General features: G+C 44.5%; 1 protein-coding gene across 1 annotated transcript in view; it reads left to right on the top strand.

The window, feature by feature from the left end:
- Window positions 1-10,873, top strand: part of SHANK2 (SH3 and multiple ankyrin repeat domains 2) — a 698,541-nt gene that overhangs the window by 127,910 nt on the left and 559,758 nt on the right. The window contains exon 10 of the mRNA XM_069066555.1: window positions 5,494-5,571. Within this exon, the coding sequence (XP_068922656.1) occupies window positions 5,494-5,571 (78 nt within the window). The remainder of the gene's footprint in view (window positions 1-5,493; window positions 5,572-10,873) is intronic.

Here is a 10,873-nt window from a genome sequence, read left to right as displayed (position 1 = left end):
GATGCTGCAGAGGTGACATTGATAAGAGGTGCTGCAGAGGTGACTGACAAGAGGTGCCTCAGAGGTGACTTTGACAAGAGATGTTTCAGAGGTGACTTTAACAAGAGGTGCTGCAGAGGTGACATTGACAGGAGGTGCTGCAGAAGTGACTGACAAGAGATGCTGCAGAGGTGACATTGACATGAGATGCTACAGAGGTGACATTGATAAGAGGTGCTGCAGAGGTGACTTTGACAAGAGAGGTTTCAGAGGTGACTTTGACAAGAGGTGCTGCAGAAGTGACTGACAAGAGATGCTGCAGAGGTGACTGAAAAGAGGTGCTGCAGTGGTGACATTAACAAGAGATGCTTCAGAAGTGACTGAAAAGAGGTGCTGAAGAGGTTACACAATCGAAAGACTTTGACAGCAGTTTGGATTTGGGAAGTGAGAAAGAGTGAGGAGTTCAGAGCTCCCCAGTAGAGCTCTCTCAATAAGTGCATGGCCACTTGTAGTCCATTCCACCTTGGAGTAGCTCACATGTTCAGGAAGTCTTTCCTAACGCCTAATGTGGCCTCTTTACAACCTCCCCCATTTATCCTTCTCTGATCTGGTTCTGTCCTCTGGGACCAAACAACAAGTCTTATCCACTTGAAGATGACTATTGTCACTCCCCCATTCTCAGCACAAGTTTTCTCCTTCTCCAGGCTAAACATGTCCACTCTCTATATCTGTTGATCCACTGTCTATATTTAGTTTGTACTTTCATGGTATCTCTCCAGTTAGACTGTGAGCTCCTTGCAGTCAGGCAGGCACTGTTTCTTCCTTAGTACAGTACCTGGCATGTAGTAGGTACTTAATAAGAGCTGCTTGGTTGATCCTCATATGACATGGTCTCCAGGACCCCTCATCATCCTGATTGCCCTCCTCTGGACAATAAATGGCTGTTCTTGTCCTTCATATACCATGGTGTCCAGACCTGAACTCAGCACTCCAAATGAGGTCTTCCAAGAACAAAGCACAGTGGACCTATCGCCTCCCTGCTTCTTGAAGTCATGACCCCTCTTTATTTATGCAGCCTGAGTGTTTCCATTGGCTCTTTGTCTACCACACCACACTGCTGACTCACTTCAAATCTGAGGCACCTAGACCCTCTGCTCTGATTATGAGAACAGCTCTTGTTGTGCTCCTCCCCCATCTTATACTTAGTGAGGTTGATTTTTTGGTCCCGGGGCAAGGCTTTGCATTTATCCCTACTGAGTTTCCTCTGGTTAGTTCAGCCCAGTGCTCTCAACTGCCAAGGTCTTTTTGGATTCTGACTGTCATGGAGGGTTGTCACAGCTTTGTGTCATCTGCAGAGTTGATAAGCCCACCATCCATATTCTCATCAAGGTCATTGATGAAGAAAAGTGAAATATCCTGAGGCAAATGCAGGTCCCTGGGGTCCTTCTCCAGAGACTTCCTGTCATGTGGGCATTGAGTCACTGGCATCTCCTCTTGGGGTCTGGCTCTCTGACCAGGTCTGAATCCAGTTGCGGGTATTCTGGTCTAATCCATAGCTTATTGCTGCTTTCTCCACAAGAGTCCTATGAAATAGCACATCAAAATCGAGGCAAATTTAGTGCCCACCATTCATCTCTTCCAGTTGTGTCAGAAAAGGAAACAAGGTGAGTGGCCTGACTTGTTGTCCTTGGTGAAGCCATGGTGGCTCTTGGTTGGCATTGCTTCCCTTCTTCTTGGTCATGACGAAGGCTTTGTATGATCAGCTCTAGAATTTCCCTAAGAATCCAAGTCAAGCTTGTGGGTCTATTATTTGCAGACTTTATTTTCCTTCCATTTTTGAAAATGGGGACTGAATCTGCCCATCTCCCATCTTATGGTTTGAGGATCTCTCTGTTATCACTGTCAGTGGCTCAGCCATCCCACCTGACAGTGCTTTGTAGGATTTATCCTCCACATGTTCTCCACAGCCCTCCTCCCTCTTCCAATACCTCACCATGGCCTGGAGAGGGTCCAGAGTTCTTAAAGGCTTGACCCAAGTAACAAAACCTTTAGCAGACTCCACCAGGCTCCTGGCTTCAAGTATAGTCTCAGGGAGATAGCCAAGAAACAACTTATCCATGTGCACTACAACTCATCCTGAGCTACCCCACAGCAACTTGTGCCACCTTCTATCTACTAAGTCACCGGAGGGTTAGAGTCAGTGGAAAGACTGGGGACTGCATTTTAGTGTGGACATGAATAGCTCAATGTCATTTTGGCAGGATGTCTCCAGTGGAATTCCTCAGGGATCTGTACTTGGAAAAGGGCAGAGATGCCAAGTTTGTCCAAATGTGAGATGAAACAAAGCTTGGCAGGAGGGATGCTACTCCAGATGCCAGGACCCAAAAGGATGGTGACTGAATCCAGCATGACAAAATGCCATAAGCATAAATCTAAAGTACCATACTTGGGTTCAGAAGATCAGCTGCATAAGTGGGGGCTGGAGATAGCTGGCTGGGCAGGGGCTATCTGAAAAGGGTGGGGAGCAGCTGGCAGACCACGAACCAGCAAAATGTGGGTCAGCAGAGTGATGTGATCAGTGAACAAAGCAACGTTAGGAAAAGCTCAACTGAAAGGAAAAGGGGGTGAGAGCCCCTACCCCCTCAGCCCTGGTCACATTTAACTGGAACATAATTCTGGAAGGACACTGATGAGCTGGAGGACAGGGGCAGGAAGGCAGCCAGGCTGGATGTACATCCACATCCCATTGCCCTGACTTTGGTCCTGAAGCATTACCTCAGTGCCTAAGAGGTAACCTGACTTCCCCATGCTCACACTGCTAATGTGTGTCAGAAGCAGACCTGGCACCCCCCACATCTGTACAGGTCAGGTTGCTCTCTACTACTGTGCTCCAGAGCTTCTTAATTAGCAAGAGAAATGACCAGGATGTGTTTTCAGGACCACTGAAACTTTGGGGAGGGGGAATGCAGGATCCTTTTCTAACCCTTCCAGCCCCCCAACTGAACTATGAACCAAGGCTTCCTCCGTGGATGGAATCTAGTCACCAGGTTTGGGGGCATTGGCATATACCTCTCTCCTGGCTAATTCTTGACCTCTGCTGACAGGGTCAGGGTCCCGCCCCACAGGTCATGGGGCATTGGCATATGGATTCCATTTGACTGATTCTCAGTCTCTGCTGACAATGCCAGGGTCCCACCACATAGCCCCTGATCAACTTCTCTGTCACTGTTCAAAGAATCTGCTGGATTAAGACATGAGACATCCTTAATGTTTTCCTATGATTTCCTCTCTTCCCAAACTTGGGCTTCTTCTTTTATTTTTTCTGACAAACTGCCTCAGCCTGATAGCCTTTGATATTTAAAGCTCTCTTCATTATAGAACCCTAAAATAAACCTGTGGCCACCCCTAAGCTGCCGGAGGTATAGAGATATACAGGTAGGCAGCCAATTTGCCGCTTCCTTTCAAATCCCTAATTAGCTGAATTCGTAATAAAGCAAGAGGGAAATCTGAACCCAGTAGATGTGATCAGAAATGCAAGTCAAGGAGGCCTGTAGACAGATGAATAAGTCTGTGTTTGTCTTCATCTCTCAGCCTTAGTGAAGAAAGGCTGCTAAGGAGACTAGGGGAAAGTCCCATTTACTCTACATAGAGGAAGCACCAATTAAGGACAATATCTCAAGTTTCCATCGATACAGCTGGATGAGCAGACCAGGGGAAAGGAGCTTGACTGAGGCACAGACATGGCTGTGCTGGCCCAGCCCTGCCCCCAGACCAGTCTCCTGTCCAGGAATCTCCTGGGGGCTGAAGAGACCAGTTAGAGTCCCACAGTTATCTTACTCCAGAAGGAAAAAAAGCAAGAACATAAAACCAACCACCTTCGACAAAACTATCAACCCTGGAGACAAAGAGAGCTATTTTTGCTCTAAAATGAGTGAAGGAATTGACCCTCCCTCATGAACGCTGCCGGGAGGCAAGCTTAGGGACACCCCAGGGTCAAATATCTGCTCTCCATCAACCCCCAGTTCATTTCAACTCAATTTCAGCAGCATTTCTTAAGCACATACTTTGAATTAGGCCCAGAGACATCTGGAGACCCACAGATGAAGACAACAGCTCCCTCGATGCTGGGCCTGATGCCAGGCCTTTGTGCTCGAGGAGATGGGAGCCAGTGAAAGCTTTGGAGCGGTGGAATGATGTGGTCAGGCTGAACATTGAGTTTGTGATTTTGGCAGCTGTGGAGAGGTCCAGGGGTAGGAGGCCCAATGCCATGCTCTGGCCGTGATCCAAGCAAGCAATAGTGAGGTCCAGGACAGTAGCAGTGGCCATAACAATCACCCTAATGGTCATTATGTGCATTCGTACAGGGTTTTAAGTTCTGCAAAGCATTTCACACAAGGGTTGATGTGACCCTCACAGCAATGCCACGAGAGAAGTCTTACTATTGTGCCCATTTTCCAGACCTGACTTCCTTCCAGCCTGAGCTGAAGCATGGCTTTCCTTCCCCATGAAACATTTCCTGATTCCCTGCTGAGCTGCTGCTACTGGGCCCAGCCTCCCAGAATCGCCCGAGCTGGTATATGCTTGGGGGGATGTTATGTCCGGTCTTCTCTGGGTACCTGCTGTCTTTCCCCAAGCTCCTAGCAGGCACCTTAGAAGACACCTAATTTAACCCCCTTCATTTTTCAGATGCAGAAACTGAGGCCAGGGAAGTTTCAGCAGCATGCTCAGGGTCACATGTGGGGGTGGGGGTGGAGGCGTACCAGGGTCCCATGGCCCCAGGCTCAGTGGTCTGGGCACCATTGACTGGTGTTTTATGTCTGTGATTTATCAGTATGCTTGTTCTTTCTGCTTGCTGTGGGATTCTCGTCCCTGCACTGCCCAGGGTCCCCTCAGCACCCTAGAGGGCTTCCTGAGCCCACTAGCCCTGCATGGTCTCATTACATGACCAGCCCTGCTTCTTTTCTGGTCACACGTGCCCTGGCAAGGACATGTGTCCTTCTGTGCTTCAGACTGGTGGCCTACACTGAAATCTGAGGAGGTCACAGTGGGGAAGGTTAAGCATTCATTGCACACAGTGGGGCCCTGGCCCGCCTGGGGCACTTTGGCTGGCGCTGTCCTTAAGCTCACTTCTCAGCCTGCTGTGTCTCGTGTCCTTTACATTCTCTGGCCACCAGGTGGCTCAGTGCGTATAGCAGTGGCCCTCGAATTAGGAAGTTCAAAACCAGCCACAGACACCGGCCAGCTCTGTGAGCCTGGGCAAGCCTCATGGCCACTGTCTGCCTCAGTTTCCTCATCTGCGAAACAGGGATATCCACAGCATCCACCTCCCAGCTTAATTGTGGGCATCCAGTGAGATGTCTGAACAACCTTTGCAGACCTCGAGATTCCATACGAATGCTACCTTCTGTAACTGTTATTTTCCTACAGTGGTTGGCCCAGGGAGATCCTTGCTGCCCACGGGCAGAATGTCTTGCGATGAGCCTTGATGAGCGTGTTTGTCCTCTTCCTCTGCAGGACAGCTGTGCTCGAGTGCTGCTGTTCCGTGGAGGCAACAAGGAGCTGAAGAATTACAACAGCCAGACTCCGTTCCAGGTACGCAGCTCCCGTGGCTGGGCCACGGCCTCGCCCGTTCACACCCAGACCTGACTGTTGTGTTTGAGAGGGCCACTGGCGAGGAGGGTCGGCTCCCTCCCTTCTTCTTCTTTAAAAAAAAAAAAAAGATTTATTTTTAGTTTTCAACTTTCACTTCGATAAGATTTAAATTTTCTCCACCTCCCTTCCCTCTCCCCAAGAGGGTGTGCAATCCGATACAGATTCCACATATACATTCTCATTAAACATATTTTCACATTAGTCATGTTGTATAAGATAATTAGAATGAATCAGAGGAAACATGGGAAGAAAAAAACTAAACTAAACAAAAAAAAAAAGAGACCAAACAGCCTGCCTCCCTCTGCATTCAGACTCCATAGTTCTTTCTCTGGATGTGGATGTCATTTTCCATCATGTCCTCGCATTGTTGAGAAGAGCTAAGTCTATCAAAGTCATTGCACAATATGACTGTTACTGTGTACAGTGTTCTCCTGGTACTGCTTCCCTCACTCAGCATCAGGTCATATAAGTCTTTCCAGGTTTTTCTGAAGTCCGCCTGCTCATCATTTCTTATAGCACAGTAGTACTTCATTACATTCATATACCACAGCATGTTCAGACATTCCTTATTTGATGGGCATCCCCTCAATTTCCAGTTCTTAGCGACCACAAAAAGAGCATCTATAAATATTTTTGTACCCGTGGGTCTTTTAACCATTTCTATGGTCTCTTTGGGATACAGCCCTAGAAGTGGTGTTGCTGGGTCAAAGAGTATACACATTTTCAAAGCCCTTTGGCCATAGTTCCAAATTGCTTTCCACAATGGTCACATCAGCTCACTACTCCACCAATAATGCATTAGTATTCCAATTTTCCTGTTCTTCTCCAGCATTTGTCATTTCCCTGTTTTGTCATCTTAGCCAGTCTGACTGGTGAGATGTGGTACCTCAGACTTGTTTTGATTTGCATTTCTCTGATCCATAGTGATTTGGAGCACTCTTTCATAAGAATATAGATGGCTTTAACTTCTTCCTCTGAAAACTGCCTGTTCATGTCCTTTGACCAATTATCAATTGGGGAATGACTTGTTTTCCTGCAAATTTGACTCAGTTCTCTATAGAACTGTTAGAAGCAAGGCCTTTATCAGAAACACTGCTTGTAAAAAATTCTTTCCCAGTTTTCTGATTCCCTTCTAATCCTGTTTGTATTGGATTTGTTTGTGCAAAACCTTTTCAATTTAATGTAATCAAAATGATCCATTTTGCATTTTGTAATGCTCTCTATCTCTTGTTTGGTCGTAAATTGGTCATAAATTCCTCCATTCTCCATAAATCTCACAAATCTAAACTATTCCTAATTTGCTTATAGTATCAGCCTTTATATGTAAATTGGGCACTCATTTGAACTTTATTTTGGCATATGGGGTCAGATGTTGGTCTTGGCAGTTTCTGCCACGCTAATTTCCAGTTTTTCCAGCAGTTTTTGTCAAATAGTGAACTTTTACCCAGAAGCTGGGGTCTTTATGTTTCAAGCATGATATTACTTAGTCATTAACTACATTAACTACTGTGTCTTGTGTACCTAACCTATTCCAGAGATCTTCTGCTCTGTTTCTTAAGCACTACTGAGTAGTTTTGATGATTGTTGCTGTATAATACAGTTGGAGGTCTGGTATGGCTAGGCCACCCTTCCTAGCATTTCTTTTCATTCATTCCCTTGATATTATAGACCTTTTGTTCTTCCAGATGAATTTTGATATTATCTTTTCTAGCTCTATAAAATTTTTTTTGGTAACTTGATTGGTATGGCACTGAATAAATAAATTAATTTAGGCAAAATTGTCATTTTTATTATATTAGCTCAGCCTACCCACAAACAACTGGTGTTTTCCCAGTTATTTAGATCTGACTTTATTTGTGTGAAAAGTGTTTTGTGACTTTTTTTTATAAAGTTCCTGGGTTTGTTTTGGCAGGTGGACTCCGAAATATTTTATAATGTCTCCAGTAACTTTAAATTGAATTTCTCTTTCTATCTCTTGCTGTTGGACTTTGTTAAGTAATGTATAAAAATGAAGATGATTTATGTGGGTTTATTTTATATCCAGCAACTTTGCTAAAGCTGTTTATTATTTCAAATAATTTTTAACTTGGTTCTCCAGGATTTTCTAAGTATATCGTCACATCATCTGCGAAGAGTGATAGCTTAGTCTCTTCTTTGCCTGTTCTAATTCCTCCAATTTCATGTTCTTCTCGTATTGCTAATGTTAACGTTTCTAGTACCACAGTGAGTAACAGTGGTGCTAATGGGCATCCTTGTGTCACCGCCGGTCTTGTTGGAAATGCTTCTAGCTTATCCCCATTACATATAATGCTTGCTGATGGTTTTAGATAGATGCTACCTATAATTTTAAGGAAAACTCCATTCATTCCTATGTTCTCTAATGTCTTTAACAGAAATGGGTACTGTATTTTGCCAAAAGCTTTTTTCTGCATCTATTGAGATAATCATATGGTTCCTATTAGTTTTGTTGTTGATATGATCAATTATGTTGATAGTTTTCCCAACATTGAACCAGCTCTGCCTTCCTGGTATAAATCCTACCTCATCAAAGTATATTATTCTTGTGATAAGTTGCTGTAATCTTCTTGCTTTATTTTTGCTCCAATATTCATTAAGGAAATTGGTCTGTAATTTTCTTTCTCTCTTTTGACTCCTCCCGGTTTGGGTATCAGTGCCATATTTGTATCATTAAAGGAATTTGGGTAGGCTTCCTTCTTCATCTATTTTCCCAAATAGTCTATATAGTATTGGAATCCCTCCCTTCCTCTAAGAACTGCCATTAGACTCCAGCTGGGCCCATCTGCACTGCCCTCTGTCCCATTAGGCTTAGTAGCCTGAGCGATGTTCCCATTCAACTCACCTTTGTGGTCCTGAGTAAGTCATTTAATTATTCTCTGCCTCAGTTTCCCCCCTGTACAGTGGAGCTAATATTGCCTACCTCACAGGGATGTTGTGAGTATCAAATGAGTTAATATATGTAAAGCAGTTTGTAAACTTTACAATGCTATATCATAACAGTTCATTGTTAACATATATAGCTATTGCTAATAACTACAATAACAGTCTAATAGCTAACATTTAAGGTTTACAAAGATCTTTAGATTTGTTGACCTCTTTGATCTTTACAACCTTGTGGCATAGTACTGTAACCGTGATTATGTTATGGATTAGAATACGGAGTCAGGAAGCAATTAATTGATTTTACTAGGGTCACACAGCTAGTGAGCCTCTGAAGTGGAACTTGAACCCAGAGTTCTCCGACTTCAGGACTTGAAACTTGTTCACTCATCGCCTCCATCTACCCTCATTCAAAGAATAACGCATTTGGTGGTGCCCAGTAGATTCTTAAAAATTGTCTTATTTTTGCTTTTCTGTGTTTTCAACCTTGGTCATTCCCTGATAAAACCTGCCTCCCCTTTCAACCTTCTCTGTTATAACAACAAAATAATTAAGAAAAAACCTGGTGGCAAAGTTACCCAGCTTAATAGTGTACCTACCATCCAGCACCCTTTGTCCCTTACCTCTGTCCTGAGGGAAAGGAAAGTTTGGTTCGTGTTTTGGAGACCCATCCTTGGGTGTCTCAGATTGCTCATTACTGGTAATCAGATCTTGACTGTCTGTCAGTGTTGCTTTCATTTGCCTTATTGAACTCATGGCTGACCCTTTCCCTGGTTCTGCTTTCTTTGCTCTTTATCAGGTCTTAAGAATCTTCCCATGTTTCTAGACCTTCCACATCTCTGTATTGCTTAGAGCATAATAAGAGACCATCACTTTCCCACCTTCCCTCCATTGGTGCATGGCCCTTTTGCTTTCTGTTCTTTGCCATTGCAGAAGGTGCTGCTGTACACATTTTGGGAGGTATGGGACCTGACTTTCTGAGTTAGACTAGATCTCCAATGTAGAGTCTTGGTTTGGCCAAATGTCCACCTGATGCTACCCTCCTCGGTACTCTGTCTCTGTGACTGGTCATTGCAGTCTCCCTGTCAAACACCACCTTCTTTTCCGGCTCCTGGACATGCTGAAACCAAGAAAGTCCTGGCAAACACTGGGAGCTGGTTTTTCTCTGCAGCTCAGGTCTTTTGGTTGCAAATTGCGTTAGCCACCTTTCTACATTGTGTGACTAATGCTTTCTTTTAGAAATGACTTTGAGTTTCCAAATGTTACTATTTAATCATTTCATGTTTGATCATTCTATCAAAGGTGCTTATTCATTGTAATGATAGGTTGACAGTTTTTTTCTCGGAAAGCAAGCTGGTTTAGGGAGAAAAAGCTGCTACCATTAAAAAGAAGAAAAGAAACTCCATCAGAATGTCAGCTCCTTGAGGGCAGGCATTGTTATTTCCTTTGTTAACTTTGTATCTCCAGTACTTAACCCCATGCCTACCATACACATAGCTGGTACCTGAAAACAAACAAACAAACAAAAAAAGACCTATAATTTCATTGGTGTCAGGAAACCTGGGTGAGGATACTCTTCTGCCAGAGTACATGGGTAGGTGAGGACATTCCCTCTGCCAATGTACATGGGCACCTCCTTGCCATGCTGGAGTCTTACTGACCTGCCTGGAACTCTGAGAGGGGAAGTGCCTTCCCAGGGTCTCACAGCTGGGAAGGACCTGACCCCCACACTTCGTGGCTCCAAAGCCAACTCTCTATCTGCTGCCTGTCCAATTGAAGCCCAAGTTTAATTGGTGGCAATAATAATATGAATTCAATGGTAATGATATGAGAGGGATAGAGACAGACAGGAGAGAGAGACACACACAGAGAAAGAAAGACAGAGACAGAGAGAGACAGACAGACAGGAGAGAGAGACAGACAGAGAGACAAAGAAAGAGAGAGACAGAAAAAGAAAGACAGAGAAAGAGAGAGATAGACAGGAGAGAGACAAAGAGACACAGAAAAAGAGACAGAGAGGGGGAGAGAGAGAGAGAGAGAGAGAGAGAGAGAGAGAGAGAGAGAGAGAGAGACATAGTAGTATAGTAGACAGGGAGACAGGCTGGAGTTGAATGATTTTTTGCCCTCACTTGAACCAAGCATCCCATCTGTGGCCAATTCCTTGAGAAGGCCCCTATAATCCTTTCCTCCATTTCCACTTTTCCCCCTCTCTTCTTAACTCTACATTCTGGCTTCCAATCCCATTATTCCACTGAAACTACTCTCTCTAGAGTTAGTCCAATGTTTTTTTCCTTAATTCTCAGTCTCTTTGATCTCTCTCTCTCTCTCTCTCTCTCTCTCTCTC

This window comes from Petaurus breviceps, unplaced genomic scaffold (genome assembly GCF_028583685.1).
Source record: "Petaurus breviceps papuanus isolate PSGF00001 unplaced genomic scaffold, PetGlider_PUasm1.0 90721, whole genome shotgun sequence".
In the NCBI taxonomy this organism is placed as follows: domain Eukaryota; kingdom Metazoa; phylum Chordata; class Mammalia; order Diprotodontia; family Petauridae; genus Petaurus; species Petaurus breviceps.
Note: the sequence above shows the minus strand (reverse complement) of the source record. Positions and strands in the feature narration are given on the sequence as shown.